We start from the raw sequence: 26,160 nt of genomic DNA, 5'->3' as shown, positions 1-26,160 counted from the left end.
TGATGTGGTCCACTTTTTTGGTCTTAGTGAGGACTCGAGCAGCAGAGTTCTGAATGAGCTGTAGTTGTCTGACTGATTTTTTTAGGTAGACCTGTAAAGATGCTGTTACAGTAGTCAAGCCTACTAAAGATGAATGCATGGACTAGTTTTTCCAGGTCCTGTTGAGACATCAGATCTTTTATCCTTGAAATATTCTTGAGGTGATAGTAAGCTGATTTTGTTACTGTCTTAATGTGTTTTTCTAAGTTTAGGTCTGCATCCATCACTACACCCAAATTTCTCGCCTGGTTTGTGGTTTTTAGGTGTATAGATTGAAGTTCTCTGGTGGCCTGTAATCGTTTTTCTTTGGCGCCAAAGACTATTACCTCAGTTTTGTTTTTGTTTAGCTGGAGAAAATTGTGGCACAACCAGTCATTAATTTCCTCAATGCATTTACCAAGAGCCTGTACAGGGCCTCGGTCTCCTGGTGACATTGTGATATATATTTGTGTGTCATCTGCATAGCTGTGATAGTTTATTTTGTTGTTCTTTATAATCTGTGCCAGTGGGAGCATGTAAATGTTAAACAGAAGGGGTCCAAAGATGGAACTAGATGGATGGTTAACTAGCTAACTGCGCTAACGCACTAGTTCCCGCCAATGTAATTGAGCATTGCGTGGCACATCTGAAATATTGTTTTACTTTTGTCCATGACGCGCTTACCATCAGGGTCATACTTCACATGAAAACCAAAATAGTTCCAAACGCCAGATCTGGATGAGGGTGGGGGAGGTTCAATTTCAGGTAGCGTTGAGGCAGTTGCCATGTTGCAACGAGCTTAACTTCTGTCTGGCTAGCTTGCGCTGCGCTCAGTGGATCTGCGCTCGACAGTGCAGCCTAGGCGGAGTAGTCGAACGCAGATCCACTGAGCTCTCAACACAGACAGTATCGGCAGAAGAAAAGTTGATGAAATAAATAAAAAAATTTGTATTGTTCGATACATATGCGTACCGAACCGAAAGCACTGTATCGAACGGTTCAATACCAATACATGTATTATTGCACCCCTATTGAAAACAGTGTCAAAAAAACCATAACATGATTGCTTTAATCACCAAAATGTTGCTGTGGCTACTCAGAGGGAAGATTCAAGCTTTTCAAGTTGGCCTTGTTGCCAGGCAGCTGTCATGAACTAGGCCGTACGGTCATGACAAAGAAAACCCCAGACATGGTTAGGAATGTATTCCATGCTGCTTTATTCTTTTAAAACAAATAAAACAGAAAAGAAACCCTACTGTCAAAAACAAACAGTGGTGTGTGTAATCAGTACCATCAGTAGTGTGTGAAGGAATGGATGAGTGGAAGATGATGCATGTAACCAAACCTAACGCAGCCAGAATCCAACTTGGTGTCTCAGGGCCAACCCAAATTATGCCCTAAAGGCTTTATATATCGAGTCCTGATACGCTGGCCCAGGTGTTGCCAGTGTCACTGATTGTAAACGGGAACTCCTCCTCTCCAATGCCTGCAAACAAGACACACATGAGCCAAAAGGAAGGCAGGGTGCAGTGGGTCATCACACCCCTCCCCATAAGACCGGAGTCCTCCACAGGATCTCCGTTCCCTGAAAAAAAAAAAGAAAATGTCAAAACCCAGCGAGCACAATACAATCCTCCCCAGGGTACACTAAACTATTCAGAAATTGGAGCTCGAGACAGTGCATCTGCAACCCCATTATCACGGCCTTTAATGTGTCAGACATCCAAAACATAGGACTGCAGAAACAGTGACCACCTAATCAGTCTCTGATTAGGGCAACGCAACGAATGCAAAAAGGTCAGTGGGTTGTGGTCTGTATAAACTACTATGGGCTTTACCCCAGAGTCCACATAGACAGCAAAGTGCTGCAAAGCCCAAGTCAAAGACAGGGCTTCTTTCTCAATCACAGAGTAGTTTAACTGGTACCAGTTAAACTTCTTAGAAAAGAAACTGATTTGTCTATCAACCCCCTGTTCATCTGCTTGCAACAGGACAGCTCCAGCCCCTACAAAGCTTGCATCCACCTGCAAAACAAAAGGGTGGTCAAATCTTGGTGCAGCCAGAACAGGTGTTGAACACAAAAGGGACTTAATACCATCAAAGGCTTCTTGGCAATCCGTTGACCACACAAATGGGACCTTGGTCTTTTACAAGTTGGTGAGTGGTACAACCACAGTGGAAAAGTTTTTACAAAAACCACGATAATACCCCACCATTCCCAGAAACCACATCAATTCCTTCTTTGTAGAAGGTGGTGGAAAATGCTGGACTGCCATCACTTTAGCCTGGACCGGAGCGACACACCCTTGTCCAACCACCCGACCCAGGTAAGTTACAGTAGCCCGAGCAAAATCACATTTTGCAAGATTTACTGTGAGGTTTGGTTCCGTCAAACGGTCAAACAGAGCCCTAATTCTCTGTACATGAGAAGCCCAAGACTCACTGTAGACCACCAAGTCATCTAAATATACAGCGCAACCCGCCAACCCAGCCACAACACGATTCATAAGACGCTGAAATGTGGCTGGTGCATTCCTCAACAAGAATACAGCCCTGATGGAATAATAAATGTTGCCACTTCCTGCGCTCTCTTTGACAGGGGAACCTGCCAATAGCCTTTCAGCAGATCAAACTTGCTGACATACGAGGCAATGGAAAGGAGTCAGGTTTGGTAACCCAGTTAACTTTTCGAAAGTCAGCACAGGGCGATCATGGCTCAAGAGTTGGGAGTTCGCCTTGTAATCGGAAGGTTGCCGGTTCGAGCCCCGGCTTGGACAGTCTCGGTCGTTGTGTCCTTGGGCAAGACACTTCACCCGTTGCCTACTGGTGGTGGTCAGAGGGCCCGGTGGCGCCAGTGTCCGGCAGCCTCGCCTCCGTCAGTGCGCCCCAAGGTGGCTGTGGCTACAATGTAGCTTGCCATCACCAGTGTGTGAATGTGTGTGTGAATGGGTGGATGACTGGATATGTAAAGCGCTTTGGGGTCCTTAGGGACTAGTAAAGCGCTATATAAATACAGGCCATTTACAAACACGGAGACGCCCAACTAGATGAAGAAGGCCCAGCGATGTCATGCTTAACCATGTACTCTACCTCAGCATCCAGATACTCACGCTTAGCAGGAGAAACTCTATAGAAATGCTGCCGAATATTTTCGGCAAAAATATTCCCCTACATCAATATCATGCTCCACCCAGTCTGTACGAGAAGGCACATCACCACACAAACCTGAATACTTCATAAGAAGGCCTTCAAGTTCAGCTGCCTGAGCGTTAGGTAAATGCCCCAGAAGACACCCCAAGTTCTCAAGGGTCTCCAAATTCTTCAGGCACCCAGACAACAACCCCTCATCCGGTTCGACATCTGCATCGGAACCTTCCCTTGTGATGACACTTACTTCATTAACTACCAAAACAGGATCCACCCCCGTCACCCCATCCTGGATAGCAGAACAAGATACACTAGTAGACTGATCATAATAAGCTTTTAACAAATTAACATGAACAACTTCACTGGCTTCCGGTGACCAGGAGTTGAAATCAAATAGTTCTGATCCGAAACACGCTTGACAACTGTAAAAGGACTGGAAAACTTAGCCTGAAAAGGAGAGCTCACCAACGGACAGAGAGCCAAAACTTTGTCACCAGGGCTGAACTCGCGCACTATAGCGTGACGATCATGCCTTGCTTTCCTTGCTTTTCATCTTTGCCTGCGACACTGCCAACGTGCCTCTTGCCAGCTCACCTGCAACATATAACCTGTGTCTGAAGCGATTCACATAATCAATCAAATTCATGGGTGGGTCTGCTTCCATCCACCCATCCTTAACCCTTTAAGACCTACCATAGAACCAAGTCCGCCAGAGCTTACTTTATATTTTTACATGCTGTAGTGCCATTTTTGGGAGCATTTCAAGTTGCTATACATCAATACAACTGTTATAGCCCATATTTTAATAATATGTATGCATTAAGTCCATAGTAACTACATTAATTGCAAAAAAAGTGCAATAAACTACAAAAGAATTGAAAATCGTTTTTGTTTTTTTTACATATATTTCTACTTGGAGAAATTTAAGAGGCTTATCCCTCAAAACTTTAAATACAAAAAAGTTGCAAAAAATAGTTTACAACAACAGGAAATTTATTTTGAGTGTCTTCATAGTTTTATTTTTGAGATACAGCAATTTTTATATACTGCAGGAAAAACGAAAAACAATCCTATGATGCAAATTTGCAAAGAAAACAGCATGTGCATCAAAATAAACTATTTTCAGCAGTGCAATTCGAGTTCTAAGCATCCCAGAAACTATTGAGAAAAGCATAAAGTCAAACATGACTTATAAAAACACCAGTATAGGCTTTTAAGGCCTACAAGTCAAAAACTACATGTTCCGCGAAAATGACGTCACTTCCGGTTTCGGGAAGGAAATGGCGGACATGCGATCGTTCACGCTGACATCTGTTTCAACGTGGGAAGTGTTACGAACAGCTGATTGGATCGGCAAAGCGTGCTTCTGGAATATTATGTTTTTGTTCCTGCAAGCGCTTTTTATGCAATTTTTGCAAAGCTATATGTGGAAGGAAACCGGGAATTCTAGTCCACACCCTACTGGCAATAATGTGGCAATGTGCACATGTAGGTCCTGAGTAGCCTGTCCACAGGGCTTCCGAATGGGACCTAAGCAGGCAAGTCTGGGGAATTTCTGCAGCAGACATGGTGCTAAAATATGAGTGTTTCTATTTGTGAACCTCTGCATTATCCCTCTTGAGTCTCAGAAAGAGTAAAACTCCTTTTCTGTGATTCATGGACCTGTTGTATTTTCTACAGCAGTGTGTTTGTAACAAATGATCTTATTCAACCAGGAAGGTTCCTGCAATACAGAATTTGTGATTCCCATATGGTACATTGCAGAGACTATTAAGCTTTATTTTTTAACCTTTATTGTTGCAGTTGCTGTTATCATAAGGATGTAGGTTACAGCCATTGCTCTAAGACTGTGCAAACAGGGCTTGGTGCTGCTTTATTTTGAAAAGCACATTAATTTACAAAAAAGGCAGCTTTTTTAGTTAGCTAATGTTACTAGGATGTACTATTTTCAGAAACTAATGTAACCCTAAGAACATTGGGCTAGATGTGGTCAGTAATTACTAGCCAGATTAATACAATACTATCAGCAAGTGGTCAGCCTGGATTCAGTGTGCACTGAAGGGGGCATTACAGATGCTGAAAGAATGATGAGGGGAGGAGTTTAGAGAAGGTGTGAGGATCAGTTATATTCTGCTCACATTGCTGCCAGAGCTGCAGCTCTCTGCAGGTGTGTGAAGATGGAGACCCAGGACGAAGCAGAGCTCTGCTTTCCACAACTCTTCAACATCTCCTGCAAGAAGCCTAAAACATCTCTGTCTCAAGTTTTGCTCCCTTACGTTGTGGTGTTTTCAGTCTCTCTGCTAACTGTGGCTCTCAACCTTCTCGTCATTGTCTCAGTCTCCCACTTCAGGCAGAGATTTACTTTTTTAAACTTCTGCTGTGGCTTTACTACTACTACAACTCTACTACTAATTACGACTAAATTTAAGTTAATTTATATCTTATGGGTAGACTATTATCGGACAATAATGTGCAAATCTATAGATTCTATCTTCTACTACCCTTTCAACTGTCTACACTTTCGGATAGGACAGCTGTAATAATTTTGTTTGTTTAGATTGTTTTAGTATAGAAATAATGACTTCTTGATATTTCTCTCTCTTCTTTCAGACAGCTCCACACACCCACTAACATCCTCCTCCTCTCTCTGGCTGTCTCAGACTTTCTCATTGGTCTGTTGTTGATACCGGCAAAAGTCCTACGAGACACAGCTTGTTGGTTTCTTGGTCAGCTCACATGTTCTCTGTATAATTATATATGCTTCATCATTACCTTTGCCTCAGTGGGCATTATGGTGCTGATATCAGTCGACCGCTATGTGGCTATTTGTGACCCTCTGCATTACCCCACCAGAATCACTGACAGAAGAGTGAAACTCTGCGTCTGTCTGTGTTGGCTCTGCTCGGTTTTTTACAACATACTATTTATAAAGGACGACCTGCTTCAACGAGAACGACATACTTCCTGTTATGGAGAATGTGTATTTGTCATAGACTACACTGTAGGAACCACTGACATTGTTTTAACTTTTATTGCTCCAGTTACTGTCATCGTATTTCTGTATATGAGAGTATTTGTGGTGGCTGTGTCTCAGGCCCGTGCCATGCGCTCTCATGTTACAGCTGTCACACTGCAGCTCTCAGTGACTCTAACAGCAAAGAAATCAGAACTAAAAGCAGCCAGGACTCTGGGTGTTCTTGTTCTTGTGTTTCTATTATGTTTCTGCCCATATTACATTGTTTCACTTTTAGGAAACGAGTTGTTCAACAGCTCATCTGCATCCATTGTGATCTATCTGTATTATTTTAACTCCTGTCTAAATCCTTTGATTTATGCTATGTTCTACCCCTGGTTTAGAAAAGCTGTGAAATTAGTTGTCACTCTACAGATACTTCAGCCGGGCTCCTGTGAGGTCAGCATACTGTAGAAGAAAGAGATCTTTCCAAAAAGATGTTTATGATAAAAACTGAACAACCAGCTGTTAAAACCCTTTCTGTCACTTTAAGAGAACAAGGAGAATAAGGTGTGTTGTTCACCTTATTAGACATATTCTAAAAATTGGAAATTATTAAATATCCAGGATATTTATGTTTATCCAGATCAATGACAGTTTCTGTAATCATTTTTGAAGTAATTCTGTATTTTTGTCTGATTCTGCAATTAAGACCACTATTATTGATGCCATAGAAATAAAAGGGAAGTGGGTTTTTGTTTGTTTGTTTTTTATTCAAATATAATCATTAATTGGTCACAATATTCAGAAACTGTTTCATGGTTCATGTCTTTTTTTCATTTTGTAAAAGATCATTGTTCAAAGGTGTTCTTCACCTTTGAACAGACAATGATATCATTTTGTAAATGATATCATTGTCTGTTCAAAGGTGTTCTTCACATACTGCCTGAAATATTGTCAGAAACAGAATACAACTGTGGCAGCAGGAATTAGCTGCTAGCTAATTGTGTTTTCGGTCATATTTCTTACAAAAAAAGAAACGAGTAATGGATAATTGTATCTTTTTTATGTTAAAACAACAGAAAATAACTGTAAACACTATAGCTTTCATAGTTTTGCCTGTTTTTGTCTATCGCAACAATGTAATGGTTCAAATGTTGTGGAGGGTATGAAAGCACCAGCACCACTTTTTGCAACGCAGTACAAAACCATGACACCATGGCACATCCACCATGTTGTAAAAATGTTTCTAAAGTTGTACTGTTGTACCTCCCTCCTGACCTCTTCCAAACATAAGCCCCTTTTTCCATTAGTACTTACCTCGGATTGACTAACCACTGATCGCCTCAGATTGACTGGTTTTACATTAAAATCCAGTACAACCTAACCTGCGTGGTTATTATAATAGCAGCGCGTCCAAGCGTCCTGTGACATAATTAATGTGCAACACAAACGCTACAAAAAAAGGTGGACATCGAGGCAAGAATATACCTGCTGCTCAGTGTGTGGCTTTTCTTTAGATTCAGGGACCACGGCGTTGTTTTTTTGTAGTCATGTTGCCAGGTTTCAAAACTGACGTTTTTAATTTTTGCGAATGAGACACACGCATGACTCACTGAGTGACGCTACTTACCAGCCAATCGGTGGCATGCAGTCTGACGACATCACATTTTAGTACCTGCTTGAATCGCTTGGAACCCCAAACGAGCAGGTCCTATGACCTAATGGAAAACCCTGAAAACTGTGGCGAACCGCGCCGAGTTGACCTGGAAAAGGGGCTATTCTGTAAACATTCCAAACCAAAAATGTTCAAGTTTGGATTCATCCCTCCATAAGAAATGTTTCCATTTTTAAGCTGTCTCGTTTCAGAGACATGTGCTATTATAATATATGGATATATGTTAATAAATGTTCCTATTAAGTGCCAATCATAAATTGAAATCTGTAGGAGAACAAGAAAAAACAATCAAATCTAACACCATGCTTTGGAACAAAGTCACCAAACTTTTATCGTGTTTGTTTGTTTGTTGTTGTCTTTAGTTTTGTTTTAAAGATTTTTCTGGTATGGCTTTTCTACACACATTATAAGAGCTTTGCCTTACATAAAAACACCATAAGGGTAAGTGCTGCTGTGAACAGTGTTGAGTAAAACGTTACAAAGTAACATTACAAAGTAACATGTTATGGCAATTACATTTTATTTTTCAGTATTGCTGTGATTTAACACGTCGCTGTACTAAATTCAGTAGTTGCATTACAGTCACAGTTATTTCATTAGTCGCGTTATAAAGGTTCTTCAGTTATCTGCATGCCGGGTGGATAGAAAGACAAAAACAAACAAAGATGATCTTTTTTATTCCTCTGCTGCCATTATCTGATTTCATTTTATGTGGCTGAAGAAGGAAAATGGCGGAGTGATCTTCAGCCTTTGACAAGTGGAGATATGGACATTACTTTTAATTTTTTTGGACAAAAGGAGGAGAGAGTGATTGGAAATTGGAAAGTGCATCCAAGGCAGAAACCAGATTATACTGGCAACAGAACTTTGGCTCTTTGCAAGTTTTTGGACAGACAGCATGCTAACACAAAGCTAGCAAAGACCCCAGAGTACTGTTAAAGCTGAATGGATTGATCTTCATCATGTAACAGAAGCAGTGATGAGCAGTCAGGGTTGTAACTGCCATTTCTACCTGTTCACGTTTTTAAAAGTAGAATCACAGGGGCAAATCACTTTAAAGGATTTGTGTTGGTGTATGGGTCTTTAGCGTGTAGATTTATTTTGTTATTGGTAATTATTTGACGGCGCATTTCAGTTCATTAATAATTCGAATAATGAGAATGTAATGTAACAAGTGGTAGCTGTACCAAATTACTTTCTCCAGCTAGTAATTAAGCACCTAGCTAGTAATTAACCCCAACACTGGTTGTCAAATAGTGCTTAGTACTCTATGCTTTCAATTATACAGGCCTAGAAAAGGGTTAACAACCCACTGGCAACCTCCTGTCACTAGCAACAAAATGTGCATTCTGACACTGTTTGCTGAGTGGTTGCTGGCTATCACTGGGTCAGACTGGCTGAAAACTACGGGTGCAATGATACACAAAATTCATGGTTCAGTTTGGTTCGACACTTTGGTGTCACGGTTCGATATTTTTTTATACAAAAAATGTTCATGCCTTTTTAATTTGTCATTTATTAAAATTATAAATATATATTTTAACTCAAAAGTACAGTTTTTAAATTTAATGTTGCTAAAACAACAAAATTAAAAAAAAAGTGATTTCTCGATCTATCTGATCGAGAAATACCTCATCTTTGGAAAAGAGATGGCTCTTTCCAAAATAAAAGCTATACTATACCCTTCTTCTGAGGTATATTCTCAACAGCATTTTAAACATATCAGGTCCACATAACGCGAATCACGTGCTAACGGCTGTCTAAATGACTCGGATAGAGTTTGTAGCATGCGTGCTTGTTGTTTTTTGTCTGCTTCCACTTGTCTTTGCACTAGGATGATGTCGGCCTAAATGTGCAGTCATATTTGTTGTGTTCCCACTAGTGCTGTCAGCGTTAATCTCGTTAAAATTACGTTAACGCCATAACGCAGCAAATCTCCGTTAGCGAGTTACCGCGGATCGCCCCATGCGTGGGGCTGGACGGCATCAACACGTTAACTAGCTAACTGCGCTAACGCACTAGTTCCCGCCAATGTAATTGAGCATTGCGTGGCACATCCGAAATATTGTTTTACTTTTGTCCATGACGCGCTTACCATCAGGGTCATACTTCACATGAAAACCAAAATAGTTCCAAACGCCAGATCTGGATGAGGGTGGGGGAGGTTCAATTTCAGGTAGCGTTGAGGCAGTTGCAACGAGCTTAACGTCTATCTGGCTAGCTTGCGCTGCGATCAGTGGATCTGCGCTCGACAGTGCAGCCTAGGCGGAGTAGTCGAACGCAGATCCACTGAGCTCTCAACACAGACAGTATCGTCAGAAGAAAAGTTGATAAAAAAAATGAAAAATTTTGTATTGTTCGTACCGAACCGAAAGCACTGTATCGAACGGTTCAATGCCTTGTTGCCATGCAGCTGTCATGAACCGGGCCGTACGGTCATGACAAAGAAAACCTCAGACATGGCTAGGAATGTATTCCAAGCTGCTTTATTCTTTTAAAACAAATAAAACAGAAAAAAAACCCTACTGTCCAAAACAAACAGTGGTGTGTGTAATCAGTACCATCAGTAGTGTGTGAAGGAATGGATGAGTGGAAGATGATGCATGTAATAGTGTCAAAAGCAAAAACCAAAGCTAACGCAGCCAGAATCCAACCTGGTGTCTCAGGGCCAACCCAAACTATGCCCTAAAGGCTTTTTTTATAGATTCCTGGCACGCTGGCCCAGGTGTTGACAGTGTCACTGATTGTAAACGGGAACTCCGCCTCTCCAATGCCTGCAAACAAGACACACATGAGCCAAAAGGAAGGCAGGGTGCAGTGGGTCGTCACACAGCAAAAACCAGTCTTCAGTTCTGTGTTACTGATGACTCCCGTGTGGAGTGTGTCATGAGAGCAGTGAGACCAAGCGGATTTGAACACAGGGATGAACACATCTCTAGGCCTGGCTATATTATCTTTCCTTCAACTTCTCCTCACTCAGAGTTTCTAAGATGAGTAAGGTTTAATTGAGTTCAATGTTTTTTGTGATTTTCATTATTCGGTTTTGGTTTAGCTTTACTAAATTCCTTTAATAAAATTTCCTGCAATTAAAACCTACATTGTGGACTTTTCCACTTTTGTAAAAACAATAACGGTAAAAGTCTGGTGTTATTCTTATTGTTATTTACATCTTTTTATTGGTTTAAAAGATTCAAAAACAGGGGGGAGAGTACAAGTTTAAGAGCAGTAAATTTTAAGAAAAACACAATAGAATAGGTTAAGATCAAAAAAGAATAACATACAAGAATAAAATACTATATACCATCGAATAAGGTACCAACAAAATAAAATAAAATACCCTGTTATAGTAAGGTATTACCTATAGTAGGTATACGTCTTGATGCATTCTCAATTATCCAAGAAAGTAAATTTCCAAAAGTTGATTCTGTTCATCTTGACGTAGCGTTTTGTGGGAGAAATGTTTCGTCACTCATCCAAGTGACTTCTTCAGTCTCAGCTGACTGCAGGTTTCCCCAATCTTATAAACAGTACAATTGCATAATGACTGAAACCAGACCACTGAGGAAGAATGGGCTGGGAGGTCAGTTCCTTAATCTTAATTGTGCAATTTCTCATGACCGTTGATCAACAACCACTGACCAAAACCCACTGATCAATGGCCATGAGTACCATTCACAGAGAGTTGGGGAATGGCTGCAATCAAAAAATGAAAAAAATTGCACTCGGTATAGCACATAAATATTGCACATAATATTGCATATAAGGGAGACTGAGCGAAGGCTATTGACAGGGGATTTCTAAGAATCACCCCACAATTCTTCAGCTAAGACACCTGAGTTAGAAAACACAAACACTGCAGTTGTCTTTACTCGCGAGGACGGTCACAGAGCGCTCGTACTTGAAGGAGACACTCACGGACTCGCGCTCTGTCACTGTCTGCGTTCTTTATTTATACAAGCTTGTGTGTGTACAAAGATAACAAAGTTATTCTAAGAACTCAGAGATGAGGTTCCCCTTTTTTAAATCTGTATGTTCTTAGAAAAGAGGAAGCTGTTAGTTGCTAAATAAGTTTATCACACAAGAGTTTATGTGAAAAGTCACGTAGACATGTGGATTGCTTAGTGATCCATAAAAACACACATTTCATGTAGCTGATCACACTATGTACAATTTTCTTTTGACAGCTATCATGGTGTATTGGATGTTTGTGTGTGTCTGTCTGCACATGTGTGGTCATCTACAGAAACCATGTTTTAGAGTCTGACAGCGGTTGGAAAGAAACACCTGTGAAATCTCTAGGTCCCACATCATGAGTGCTGCAGCCTGCCACTGAAGGAGCTACTCACTGCTGTCAGAGTCTCCTGCATGGGGTGGGAGATGTTGTCCAACATGGATGACAGCTTAGCCATCATTCTCACCACCTCCACTGGGTCAAGAGGGCCAGTCTCTGCAGGTACAGCCTGCTCTGCCCTTTTCTGTAGAGGGCATCTGAATTGTGAGTCTAGTCCAGTTTGTTGTTCAGATGAACACCAAGGTACCTCTAGCTATCCACAGCCTCAATGTCCATATCTTGGATGCTTACTGGTTGCAGTGGAGGATGTTTGTGCCTGTGGAAGTCTACCACCAGCTTCTTGGTTTTACTAGTGTTGATCTGTAGGTAGTTCTGCTGGTACCAGACCACAAAGTCTTGGGTCAGTTCTCTGTACTCCCTCTCATCCCCATCAGTGATGAGGCCGACTATTGCAGAGTAATCAGAGAACTTCTGCAGGAAGCACTGGGTGGAGTTGTGGGAGAAGTCTGCAATGTAGATGGTGAAGAGGAACGGAGCCAGAAATGTTCCCTGTGGGACCCCTGTACTGGAGACGACCCTGTCCGACACACAGCCCTGAGTTCTCACATAATGTGGTCGGTCGGGGAGGTAGTCCACCATCCATGTTGTGAGGTGATTGTCCACTCCTGTGTTCCCCAACTTGCCCTTCAGAACTGTGTGAAGAATGGTGTTAAAGGCACTGGAGAAATCAAAGAACATGATCTCACAGTGCTCCCAGTGGTCCCCAGGTAAGAGAGGAAATGATGTAGGAGGTGATTGACGGCATCATCAGTGACTCCAGTGCCAGGTTGGTAGGCAAAGTGAAGCGGGTCCACTGATGTGAAGCTGTGCCAGGTCGAAGCTTGCTAGTATCTTCATCAGGTGGGATGTCAGAACCACTGGCCTGTAGCTGTTGAGGTCCTTGGGACGTGGAGTCTTTGGCACTGGTACAACATAAGAAGTTCTCCAGAGCTGTGGAGCTCTCCCCAGCCTCAAGCTCAGGTTGAAGATGGGCTCCATCATCCCACACATACGATCTGTGCAGGACTTGATAACCCTTGAGCCGATGCCATCTGGACCCGCTGCCTTCCTGGCTCTGATCCTCCTCAGTTCCCTCCTAACTTGGATGGTCGAAAGAGATGTGTGCTGGATGCTGTGGTTGGGGGGTGGGGAGTAGTGAGCAGGGTGAGTAGAGGAGGTGTGAAGTGACTGAGGTGTCAGAGGGGGAACAGCTGCAGTGGGTGAGTGTTCAGCCGATGTTGAAGACTGTCTCCTGAATTAATCAAATCTGTTAAAAAAGTGATTCAGTTCATTTGCCCACCTCATATCCCCCACAGGCAGAGAGTTTTGATCTGTGTGGCCATTGATGGTTCTAAGGCCTCTCCAGACTTCACTAACATTATTCTGCTGAAACTGGTTTTCCATCTTCTGCCTGTAGCTGTCCTTCCCATTCCTGATCAGACCTCTCAGCTCTCTCTGCACCATTTTCAGCTCCTTCTTGTCTCCAGCTTTGAAGGCCCTCCTCTTCTGCTTGAGGACAGCTTTTTCTGGGGTAATGCAAGGTTTGTTGTTGGAGAAACACTGCATGGTCCTGGTGGGTATGATGTTATCCACACAGAAGTTAATGTAGCCCATAAGGCAGGTCACAAGGCTGTCGATGTCTTCCCCGTGGTTGTCACAAAGCACCTCCCACACAGTAGACTCAAAACAGTCCTTAAAAGCCTCCTCGCTCTCCTCCGACCATCTCTGCACTGTGCAAGGCCAGTCCAGACAGCACACCAACTGTGGCCAGGGTAGGACCCTGGTACGCTGTGACCTTCGGCTCTGGCTGTGCGGGTCCCTCACGCACCCGACCATCTCTGCACTGTGCGGGCGATTGGTCGCTCCCTGCGCACTAAAGGCTCATATACAGGAACAAGGTGCACCATGTTGTGATCAGATCTTCCTGGGGGAGGGAGAGACTGACCAGGTTAGCATCGTTATAGCTCTTCCATCTTATTAGGGAGTGATCTCACATTTCCCATGATCAAAAAAGGGAGAGATGTCTGTAACGTCTCCGATGCGACAACGCTCCCTCCAGGCACGACACCCCCTTCTCTTCCTCCTCACCTCACTGGGGATGTCAGGTCTGTCCGCCAGTAGCACAGCTGCAGCTGCAGGGCGCAGTGCTAACAGCTGATCCCTAATATAAACAAAGGAGCCATGCGCCGGGTCTCCAAACACAGGTAAAAGACAGGTAAAAATGACCAGAACTCGCACAAAATGGTAGTGCATGATGGCAGAATCTAATTACTAAGACCTAAGTTAAAGATTAAGAGAAGTAAAGAGGAAAATAAGAAAGAAGCAGAGCTGCCGTAAGAATTCTGTCTTAAAGTACAAAAGAAATCACTGCCAAGTCATAATGTATTTCTGAAGAGAGTCGTTAAAAGTATTTTTCAAATGTTCAAGCTTCAGATGGAACATAATATCCTCTATCCATAGCTTATGAGCTGGAGGAGAAGATTATTACCAATTGAAAAGTATGAAGCGTCTTGCAAGTAGCGTGATGAATACTATTGCATTTTTCATTGTGTCTGCCGTGGTATGTTTACAGTGAAGATACGACGGCAGACCCGATAACTGTTTCTTGCTAGATGGGAAATCTATATGGACCGGGCCTACCATATTTCAATTTCTTGATAGCCTTATTGTGGTGTGAATGAGACACGGCGGGTCCAAAAATCGTTAATCAGAGCCTCACCACACAACCCCATCGCCCGATTGAGGCTGGGGAACCATCTGGCCGAACCTACTTCCCCCAGCCAGCTTCCAACATGGCGACAGGGCCATGTCCCTTCCGTAGGCTGCCCACGCCTCCAGTGGTGGCAGCGACGCTGGTCTGGAGTCCGGCCACGCCTCCAGCAGCGATGGCAATGCTGGTCCGGAGGCCACCTGGCGAGCCGGCACGACCCCGCAGGGACAGTTGTGAGCCCCCGCTCAGGCGGCTGGGCCGGCATCTGTCACTCTGGAGCAGCTCGTGCCTAGACCTCGGACCCAGGTCGAGCAGGCTCCCCTGACACGGGGACCTCCGTCTTCCCACACAGTTCCTCCACTGCTCCCGGCTGGAGAGGACCCTCGTGTGTGTCCTCCATCTCCAGCTGTAGCAGCTCCCCCACCTCCAGCGGGCACGGACCCTCTCACTCCTCCACCGCTCCGGAAATCGTTAATCAGAGCCATCTTTAGTCATTCCGACTGCAGCTCACAAGCTGCCAGCCGCACATAACATCACACCACAACTCTCTCAACCCCTGCTTCCCCGTGGTTTTAAACACGGCGGGCGTGATAGCGGATGCTGTGCAGGTGCGTCCGCATGACACCGCCGACCATGCCTCACCACACTCATTTATTTCTGATGGCGTAATGTCATTCTTCAATTTGGATTTATCCAAATGAGAGTGTGCATAGCCAAATTACAAAAAAATCTTCCACTAAGGCTGCATTACAGGCTTCAGAAGTATACAAATTTTCATAAAATGAACTGAATATTAATATAATTTGGGGTGGTAAGTATGTTTCCACATTCATCCTTTATTGCTGTAACAATGAGGATTATTTTTTATTAGTGCAAATAGCTCCCACAGGTTACCCTTCCTTCCAAGCTACTAAAATAATACCAGAAATAACAAGTGCCATGTTAAATAAGCTACTCAGGTTACACCTGGCTGATTTTGAGGTAGCCAGTACTGGGCGAGTCCCCTCACCCACATCAGCATCAGAATCCTGCATTGTCCACTGGGCAAGACTCATAGGATCAGGGATTAGGACCTTTTTTTTTTTAAATCAGCGAGCTGAAATCAACATCCTGTATAGGGGTTTTGTGGGCCTACCGATTGACAAGTTGAGTAAATTAAAAAACTGAGACTTCCATTTCTGACCTAGAATGAACAGAGAGAGAGAGATTAGGACACAACAAAAAAAAAAAAAAAAAACACAAGTACAACATATCCAAAAGGAATGTAGAAAAGAGAGAGAGGCAGGACTACAGGAAGAAAATAGTGAAGCTTTTGGCCAAGACAAAGGGAAGGGGGAAATCAATGTCCAATAAAAAAATGAAAGAAAGAAGAGGGGAGGAGTTGAGAGGATGTGGTGTGGGGATCAGTTATATTACTAATTCTAGTCATAACTCTGCCAGAGCTGGAGCTCTCTGCAGGTCTGTGGAGATGGATACTCAGGATGGAGCAGAGCTCTGCTTTCCACAACTCTTCAACATCTCCTGCAAGAAACCTACAACTCCTCTGTCTCAAGTTTTGCTCCTTTATATTGTTGTGTCCTCAATGTCTCTGCTGACTGTGACTCTCAACCTGCTCGTCATCATTGCAGTCTCCCACTTCAGGCAGAGTTTCAAATTTTTTACCTGCTGCTGTGGCTTTACAAGTCTATACCTGATTTGTAATACCTGTTTGAATAGTTTCTTTCTGTTGACTTTTTTTTTAAATTATATTTTCCTGTCTTTCTAGGCAGCTCCACACACCCACTAACATCCTGCTCCTTTCTCTGGCTGTCACTGACTTTCTCGTTGGTCTTCTGTTTATGCCTGGAGAAATCCTGCGAAATACAGCGTGTTGGTTTCTTGGTCAGCTCACATGTTCATTGTATAATTATGTATCCTACATCATTGCCTCTGCCTCAGTGGGCAACATGGTGCTGATATCAGTCGACCGCTATGTGGCTATTTGTGACCCTCTGCATTACCCCACCAGAATCACAGAGAGAAGAGTGAAACTCTGTGTTTGTCTGTGTTGGCTTTGCTCTGTTTTCTACAGCTATGTGATTTTAATAGATGATCTAAGTCAACCAGGCAAGCATAAATCTTGCTATGGAAAATGTATAATTTTCATTGAATTCATTGCAGGATTTGTTGACCTTGTTTTAGCCTTTATTATTCCACTTACTGTCATCATTGTTCTGTATATGAGAGTGTTTGTGGTGGCTGTGTCTCAGGCCCGTGCCATGCGCTCTCAGGTTACAGCTGTCACACTGCAGCTCTCAGTGACTCTAACAGCAACTAAATCAGAGTTAAAAGCAGCCAGGACTCTGGGTGTTCTTGTTCTTGTGTTTCTATTATGTTTCTGCTCATATTACATTATTTCACTTTTTGGAAACGAGTTGCTCAATAGCTCATCTGCATCGATTGTGATCTATCTGTACTATTTTAACTCCTGTCTAAACCCTTTGATTTATGCTATGTTCTACCCCTGGTTTAGAAAAGCTGTGAAACTAATTGTGACTCTACAGATACTGCAGCCTGGCTCCTGTGAGGTCAGCATACTGTAGAAGGAAGAAATCTCCTTTAAAAATGTTTATTTATTATGTTTATGTGCAAAATTAAACAAGCAGAAGATAAAATCTTTTCTGTCGCTTTAAGAGAACTTATAATTTATAAGAGAAATGATAGAGATTGCAAATTATTACTCAGTATATTAATAAAAGGGCAAGGTACTACAGCTTTCTGAAAAATCCACATTCCTTTATTAGACAAGTTGCAAAATGCCTTGGCTTATCTTAGAACCATATTGTAGACTGTATATTTGATATATTAATAACAAATTAAAATGTAATATCTTTAATTGTTATATAAATTGCATTACATTTGAGTTGTACAGTATAATATTACCAAACTACAAGTTTCTATTTATAATTACTGTAAAGTACTAAAAATACTCTCAGTTTTGCCCAAGTTTAGTTGAATACAACTAAACTGACATGGGCGAGTGTATGAAAGCATCAGGAGGATTTGAACTGTAAACTGAAACAGAGCTGCAGACACATAGCATAAACATGTCATATTCTGAAATCACTGCCCACTGGTGGGCGAAACAGTTAGCCCTAAAACTTAAAACCAACATGACAAAAACCTTGATGTTCTTAGATGATTCAAAAGTGCCCCATTTCACAAAAAAACTGGTACAATTTTAAAGCTGTAGGGTATACTAATTAAAACAGTTTAAAGGTAGGACATTAAAAATAGGTTTCACGTGTGGGCATCCAAGTATAACATACAAATTAGTTAGTATAATTAACAATTATGTATAGTGTTTATGATTTAGTTTTGTCTGTCTTTGTCTATTTGAGAATTATAGTGGTTTAAATGTTGTGGAGGGTATGAAAGCACAAGCACCACTTGCTGAAATGCAGTTCAAAACAATGTTTTACAGATCGTTCTAGACACTCACTGTTGTGCCTCTCTTCTTACCTTCTTCAATCCGAATTTTCACATTTATGTGTCACAATGAATGTTCTAGAAGAAGCTCTTTTAGCACATAGATAATATGATCATAGATTTTTCCATTCATTATTAATCATGAATTGAAATCTGTGAGGAAATAGGAGATATAAAGGAATTTAACACCATGCTTTGTAAATCTCCAAAAGTTGATTCTGTTCATCTGGACGTAGCGTTTACAGTAGGACAAATGTTACGTCACTCATCCAAGTGTCTTCTTCAGTCTCAGCTGACTGCAGGTTTCCCCTATCTTATAAACAGTACATTTGCATAATGACTGAAACCAGCCCACTGAAGGGACAAAGGGCAGGGAGGTCAGTTCCTTCATCATAATTGTGCAAATTCTCATGACCATTGATCAACAACCACTGATCAAGGCCCACTGATCAAAGCTCACTGATCAAGTTGGGGAATGGCTGCAATCACAGCATTGTACGATGGCGAAAGATGTACCCTTAGGCCCCCTCCTCGATTCAGGGATGGTCTTTCCCTTTTCACCTAAATGGCCTCCTTGACTCCGCACTCAAACCAGCGTTCCTCTCTGTCCAGGATGTGTACATGCTCATCATTGAAAGAGTGTCCACTGGCCTGTAGGTGTAAGTAGACTGCAGACTACTGGCCTGACGAGGTAGCTCTTCTGTGCTGTGCCATCTGCTTCGCAGGAGGTTGTTTGGTTTCCCCAATGTATAGTCCTGGCAATCCTCCTGGCACTTAACAGCGTACACTATGTTACTCTGTTTGTGTCGGGGACCCAATCCCCGACACAGATTAATTTTTGGCGCAGCGTGTTTTGGGGTTTAAAAACCACAGAGACACCGTGTTTAGAAAAAATGCATCTCAACTGTTCTGATACTCCTGACACATACGGGATCACTACAGGTTTTAGGCAGCTGTCCTACTCTCCTGGATCGGCTGGAAAAGAGAGCTCCAGGGTAGCTTCAGAATCAACTTTTGGAGATTTACATACCTGGATGATTGAGCATGCATCAAGACATGCTTTGTAAAAGTTTTCTGACTTTGCTCCAAAAGTTGAAAGTGTTTTTCCCTCTTTCTCAGACTAGACAGTTGTTCTCTATATATAATTATTATGCCCCAGAAGCCATTTAAATTCTATTTGACAGATCATCAGTGTTTTAGGGCAGTAGTTGTTATGAAGCAGTGCTTAGTATCGCCTCTGTCACAAAGGTTAAAGGGCACCTTAAAACCTTGTGGCAACTTTTGGTAATGTGCATTCCCTGACCAGTTGGCGAGTTGACCTGGGCCACGTAGACTGAACGCTGAGTCCTCAGGAGGATGCAGCCTATGAATTTGGACACCCCACTGAAATCAAAAGAAAAAACATACTCCAAGCACCAAAACCAGCAGGACTATTAAACTACCCTGAACACAATTAATTAACAACAATTAACCACTGATCTCTGTGCTCTCCACTGTTTTTAAACATGCAATGTGTTAATATACAAAAACATACAAAAGTCTTCAGCTCTAAGCTATTTCAATAAAACCCCACAAATTATGGTAGCCACACGCATGTAAGGACCTTAGACCAGCAGCCTGAAATCCACACTGACAAAGAAACAGCCTGGCGATCTGTTAACTGAAGCAAAGCATAAATATATTAAATGAGCAAGTTACTTCGGAGTGACTATCTCTCCCTGTTTACTCTACTCTTTTTGTAGGCTGTCTCCATAATAGGGTCCCACCCTAACAGGTATCATGAGAAGAGTTGGGAGGGGCCACTATGACGATCTAATGGGAGTGAACCATAAAGCCTTCTCCTACATGTCAAAAAGTTCAAACACACCACTGCTCTGCACCAAGGAGCCCCACAAAGCTCCAAGTTCAAACAAAATACCCCTACTTTCTTCTACCTGTGCTAGTAAAGAGAAAAGAAGAACCCAACCCTGCCTAAAAGGGGCGTTACTAAGACTCAAGTTTCACCTCTCAAAATGTTTTTTGCATTGGTGTCCTGTCAATCGCCTGGTAACCATACTCATTGTGAAACAAGACCTTATCCCTAAGGCTCTGAGAGAGTACTAATTGCTGTATTGGCGCACCACCATCTGGCTGCAAATTAAGGCATCTGGAAGAAGGGTACCAGAAAGCAAGCTCTCAATATGTGCCATTGAGGCAGATGACTGACAATAGCAGGAGAGAGGATCCATATTACCATTGACCCAACCTCGATGATATTTAATTGAATGGTTAAAGGAGGATATTTGAGCAGCTCAGCATTGCTTCAAAGCTCCAAGGTTTGCTGTGGTCTGAAAGCTCTAGGGATCGTTAACGTTGTGAAGACCACATTTATGAACCAGCATATACCCTCTGAACTTTTCGCCCATTGTAAAGTTAGGAACTCAAGTTTCCTGGAGCTATAGAACGTACCCTATCATCTGAATACTGCTGTGAAAGCGGGGCACCCAAACAACAGTAACGAACATCAACCTTCAAAATGAAGGGTTGTGAAACATTGGCATAAGCTAAAACTAGTACTAATACTACTAAGGATGCAAAGGGATAGCAATTTTCTCTAATCGCTTTACTCTCCAAAAGCTGTTAAATATGTGCCTTGACTTCTTTTTTTCTTTCAGTAAACTGAGTTGACAAGGAGGTTCCTTCACACATAGCTCTGCACAAAACAAGTCATTGCAGAGCTATGAATTATCTTCCCCTCTGATGTTGATGGGATCAAAGGATGTGCCTCTGGATAAATGTTTAAAAATGTTAAAACAAAGAAATCCTTGACTAGTTCTACAGGGAGTGCAGAATTATTAGGCAAATCAGTATTTTGTCCACATCATCCTCTTCATGCATGTTGTCTTACTCCAAGCTGTATAGGCTCGAAAGCCTACTACCAATTAAGTATATTAGGTGATGTGCATCTCTGTAATGAGAAGGGGTGTGGTCTAATGACATCAACACCCTATATCAGGTGTGCATAATTATTAGGCAACGTCCTTTCCTTTGGCAAAATGGGTCAAAAGAAGGACTTGACAGGCTCAGAAAAGTCAAAAATAGTGAGATATCTTGCAGAGGGATGCAGCAGTCTCAAAATTGCAAAGCTTCTGAAGCGTGATCATCGAACAATCAAGCGTTTCATTCAAAATAGTCAACAGGGTCGCAAGAAGCGTGTGGAAAAACCAAGGCGCAAAATAACTGCCCATGAACTGAGAAAAGTCAAGCGTGCAGCTGCCAAGATGCCACTTGCCACCAGTTTGGCCATATTTCAGAGCTGCAACATCACTGGAGTGCCCAAAAGCACAAGGTGTGCAATACTCAGAGACATGGCCAAGGTAAGAAAGGCTGAAAGACGACCACCACTGAACAAGACACACAAGCTGAAACGTCAAGACTGGGCCAAGAAATATCTCAAGACTGATTTTTCTAAGGTTTTATGGACTGATGAAATGAGAGTGAGTCTTGATGGGCCAGATGGATGGGCCCGTGGCTGGATTGGTAAAGGGCAGAGAGCTCCAGTCCGACTCAGACGCCAGCAAGGTGGAGGTGGAGTACTGGTTTGGGCTGGTATCATCAAAGATGAGCTTGTGGGGCCTTTTCGGGTTGAGGATGGAGTCAAGCTCAACTCCCAGTCCTACTGCCAGTTTCTGGAAGACACCTTCTTCAAGCAGTGGTACAGGAAGAAGTCTGCATCCTTCAAGAAAAACATGATTTTCATGCAGGACAATGCTTCATCACACGCGTCCAAGTACTCCACAGCGTGGCTGGCAAGAAAGGGTATAAAAGAAGAAAAACTAATGACATGGCCTCCTTGTTCACCTGATCTGAACCCCATTGAGAACCTGTGGTCCATCATCAAATGTGAGATTTACAAGGAGGGAAAACAGTACACCTCTCTGAACAGTGTCTGGGAGGCTGTGGTTGCTGCTGCACGCAATGTTGATGGTGAACAGATCAAAACACTGACAGAATCCATGGATGGCAGGCTTTTGAGTGTCCTTGCAAAGAAAGGTGGCTATATTGGTCGCTGATTTGTTTTTGTTTTGTTTTTGAATGTCAGAAATGTATATTTGTGAATGTGGAGATGTTATATTGGTATCACTGGTAAAAATAAATTATTGAAATGGGTATATATTTGTTTTTTGTTAAGTTGCCTAATAATTATGCACAGTAATAGTCACCTGCACACACAGATATCCCCCTAAAATAGCTAAAACTAAAAACAAACTAAAAACTACTTCCAAAAACATTCAGCTTTGATATTAATGAGTTTTTTGGGTTCATTGAAAACATGGTTGTTGTTCAATAATAAAATTATTCCTCAAAAATACAACTTGCCTAATAATTCTGCACTCCCTGTATAACACATGATATAAATACTAAAAGTTAAATAGAAATTCATTTCTTGGGGCACTGCTGTTATCCCCTGTTTGCTGCCATTCATGGCTGTTACTGAAACTTTTTTTGCAGTGGATCTAACATGTGTAGATTCGCATTCCACAAATAAACTTTCATGATGTGAAAATGTAATTAAACTGTTGATCAGAGGGAAATTACTTAAAAAGTTTTAGGATGTTAAAACTTACAACATCAAGCTAGCTTGTAATGTTATGTTGTTGCATAGCCATTTCTTGTCATCTGTCCAGGGATGGGGGGTTGCATGATGATAACTTAATTGCGACAATAAAGAGATTAAATTAAGTTTGAACCTGGAGGATTTCTTTTGTTAAAACACTAACTACAGTTCAGGAGTGATGATTAAGTTGAGGGGGAAAAGGATGAGATGGATATGAGCAGGCAAGAGTAGAAATGGAAGAGGTGGATGAACAAGATGAGAAAGAAAAAACTATGAAAGGATAAATATAAAACTTTTAAATGGTCAAATACCGTTTGAAACAGATACTAGCGACTTTAAATAACATAATTGTTATACTGTTATACTATTTATGCAATGCCTATTGTTTTTTTCTCGGGTACATATATCTGAAACAACAAGAAAGTGATTAAAAAAAAGGCTTGCTTTCTGTCTATGATGATTGCTGCAGCCAACCATGCACAAGAATGTAGGTATTGTGAGGGGAAAAATAAATAGTGGCAATTTCTATGTAAACTACCATTTATCTCGTCCAATATGATGGGAAGCTCTTGAACGACATCCTCATGACATCACATGCAAAACCTCCAAGAAAGAGGGATGAGTACAGGCAGACAGTGAGATAGATATGGTTACGATCAAAAATTAATTAACATATTGGCCCAAGGGAAGGGAAGAGGGGCATCAGTATCCAACAGACACTGAGAGAATGATAAGGGGAGGAGTTTAAAGAAGGTGTGGGGATATTACTAATTCTGGTCACAATGCTGCAGCTCTCTGCAGGTCTGTGAAGATGGATACCCAGGGCAGAGCAGATCTCTGCTTTCCACAACTCTTCAACACCTCCTGCAAGAAGCCTACAACTCCTCTATCACAAGTTTTGCTTTTTCACATTCTGATGCCATCAATGTCTCTGCTGACTGTGACTCTCAACCTGTTTGTCATCATTGCAGTCTCCCACTTCAGGCAGAGTTTCACTTTTTTTTACCTGCTGCTGTGGCTTTACAAGTCTATACCTGATTTGTAATACTTGTTTGAATAGTTTCTTTCTGTTGATTTTTTAAAATTATATTTTCCTGTCTTTCTAGGCAGCTCCACACACCCACTAACATCCTGCTCCTTTCTCTGGCTGTCGCTGACTTTCTCGTTGGTCTTCTGTTTATGCCTGGAGAAATCCTGCGAAATACAGCGTGTTGGTTTCTTGGTCAGCTCACATGTTCTCTGTGTAATTATGTATCCTACATCATTGCCTCTGCCTCAGTGGGCAACATGGTGCTGATATCAGTCGACCGCTATGTGGCTATTTGTGACCCTCTGCATTACCCCACCAGAATCACAGAGAGAAGAGTGAAACTTTGTGTTTGTCTGTGTTGGCTTTGCTCTGTTTTCTACAGCTATGTGATTTTAATAGATGATCTAAGTCAACCAGGCAAGCATAAATCTTGCTATGGAAAATGTATAATTTTCATTGAATTCATTGCAGGATTTGTTGACCTTTTTATATCCTTTATTATTCCACTTACTGTCATCATTGTTCTGTATATGAGAGTGTTTGTGGTGGCTGTGTCTCAGGCCCGTGCCATGCGCTCTCAGGTTACAGCTGTCACACTGCAGCTATCAGTGACTCTAACAGCAAAGAAATCAGAGTTAAAAGCAGCCAAGACTCTGGGTGTTCTTGTTCTTGTGTTTCTAATATGTTTCTGCCCATATTACATTGTTTCGCTTTTTGGAGACGAGTTTCTCAATAGTGCCTCTGAATCTATTGTATTCTATTTCTTTCTTTTAAACTCATGTCTAAACCCTTTGATCTATGCTATGTTCTACCCCTGGTTTAGAAAAGCTGTGAAACTAATTATGACTCTACAGATACTGCAGCCTGGCTCCTGTGAAGTCAGCATACTGTAGAAGGAAGAAATCTGTTCTAAAAAGATTACCATAATCAAAACTAAGTTTAAATTCGGTTCTGGATTTAACAGGGAGAAAATGAAGAGAAGTCAGTATGGGAGAAATATACTCTCTCTTTCTAGTCCCTGTCAGTACTCTTGCTGCAGCATTTTGGATTGACTGAAGGCTTTTCAGGGAGTTTTTTTAGGACATCCTGATAATAATGAATTACAGTAGTCCAGCCTATAAGTAATAAATGCATGAACTAGTATTTAAGCATCACTCTGAGACAGGATATTTCTAATTTTAGAGATACATTACTCCCTCGCCGCATCACGTTTCCCCTTTCGCAGGCTCATCATTGGTTTCTCGGCCTATAAGTATTTACATTTTTTACAAAATAATTTGGTTTATTCTTTTAATTATTTTTGCAGAATAAAAGCCTTAAAAGCCTAAAAAAATTACTAACAATATAAATTCCATTGTATACACACTATCCCACATAGCAGACAGGTCTGGCCCAGATCTGGTCTCAAACCAGCACTGCTGGCTGACTTCTGGCATGGTAAGTGGTATGTCATCCAGATATGGGCCAGGTCTGGCAATGATGGCACTGTTTATGTGATGCCATGCCATTTCTGACCGAATTATGGTTTGGTTTATGTGGCCCAGGCTCATAGAAAACAGGTCTTCCCCGGATCCGGCATCAACCTGGCACTTCTGACTGACTGGCAGGGTGTATGTCAACCAGATGTGGGCCAGGTGTGGCAATGATGTCACTATTTATGTTCCTGTTTTCCTATTTTAGTACTCCGTTTAGAGAAAGTGTGTGATCCGGTGAATGTGGCATGTTGTATAGAGCACTTTGAGTAATTTGGGAGAGTTGAAGAGCGCTATATAAGAATCAGTCCATTCCCTGTCTGAACAGAGTTTCGTCATGTTACTTTTGCACTATTATGTTCCAGCACATGTTGTTATTACATGGCTTGATTACAGTACACATTAGGCTGACATATGGGGCCAGAGCTGAAACTGTTCTGGGCCAACACAGAGCCAGCAGTGTGTCTGCCTTGTGCTGGCCTATGTGTGGATTACCTCTAGCAAACCAGATCTGGGCTACCAAAGGGCCATCATTCTTTGCGATATGTGGGCCATGTGTAAGCACATTGTGTGGGCCAGATCCGGGCCATACCAATTTTGCTTTGTGGGATGTCTTACCAGCTCTTAGTTTTTCAAAGATCAAAGGTCAATTTTATATTTAATATTCAATTTATTTCTCCTTTATTTATGTTCCTAAGATTAAAATTCTACTTGTCTAGCTAAGATAACCTGGGTTCTAGCATGTTTGGACCATCAC

At 42.0% G+C, this 26,160-nt stretch overlaps 3 protein-coding genes across 4 annotated transcripts; all 3 read left to right on the top strand.

The window, feature by feature from the left end:
* The first annotated feature begins 5,342 nt into the window (after positions 1-5,342).
* Positions 5,343-6,592, top strand: LOC146371050 (trace amine-associated receptor 13c-like). Its single transcript, XM_084908183.1, has 2 exons — positions 5,343-5,515; positions 5,776-6,592. The coding sequence occupies exons 1-2, from the start codon at positions 5,343-5,345 to the stop codon at positions 6,590-6,592; spliced, it is 990 nt and encodes a 329-aa protein (XP_084764309.1).
* Positions 6,593-16,301: 9,709 nt separating this feature from the next.
* Positions 16,302-17,418, top strand: LOC146371049 (trace amine-associated receptor 13c-like). The gene is made up of 2 exons (XM_084908186.1): positions 16,302-16,477; positions 16,602-17,418. Exons 1-2 carry the CDS (start codon positions 16,305-16,307, stop codon positions 17,416-17,418), a joined length of 990 nt encoding a protein of 329 aa, XP_084764312.1. The 5' UTR covers positions 16,302-16,304.
* A 3,633-nt stretch (positions 17,419-21,051) lies between these two features.
* On the top strand, positions 21,052-24,824 carry LOC146371048 (trace amine-associated receptor 1-like). Of its 2 annotated transcripts, XM_084908185.1 has the most exons (3): positions 21,052-21,064; positions 23,732-23,885; positions 24,008-24,824. In XM_084908185.1, the coding sequence occupies exons 2-3, from the start codon at positions 23,818-23,820 to the stop codon at positions 24,822-24,824; spliced, it is 885 nt and encodes a 294-aa protein (XP_084764311.1). In that variant the 5' UTR covers positions 21,052-21,064; positions 23,732-23,817. The 2 variants fall into 2 exon arrangements, with proteins under 2 accessions (XP_084764311.1, XP_084764310.1); XM_084908184.1 differs by lacking the exon at positions 21,052-21,064 and having other exon boundaries at positions 23,713-23,885.
* Positions 24,825-26,160: the final 1,336 nt, after the last annotated feature.

Source organism: Perissodus microlepis, chromosome 16 (assembly GCF_051167445.1).
Source record: "Perissodus microlepis isolate ML-2025 ecotype Zambia chromosome 16, ASM5116744v1, whole genome shotgun sequence".
Taxonomy (NCBI): domain Eukaryota; kingdom Metazoa; phylum Chordata; class Actinopteri; order Cichliformes; family Cichlidae; genus Perissodus; species Perissodus microlepis.
This window is presented reverse-complemented; position numbering and strand designations above follow the sequence as displayed.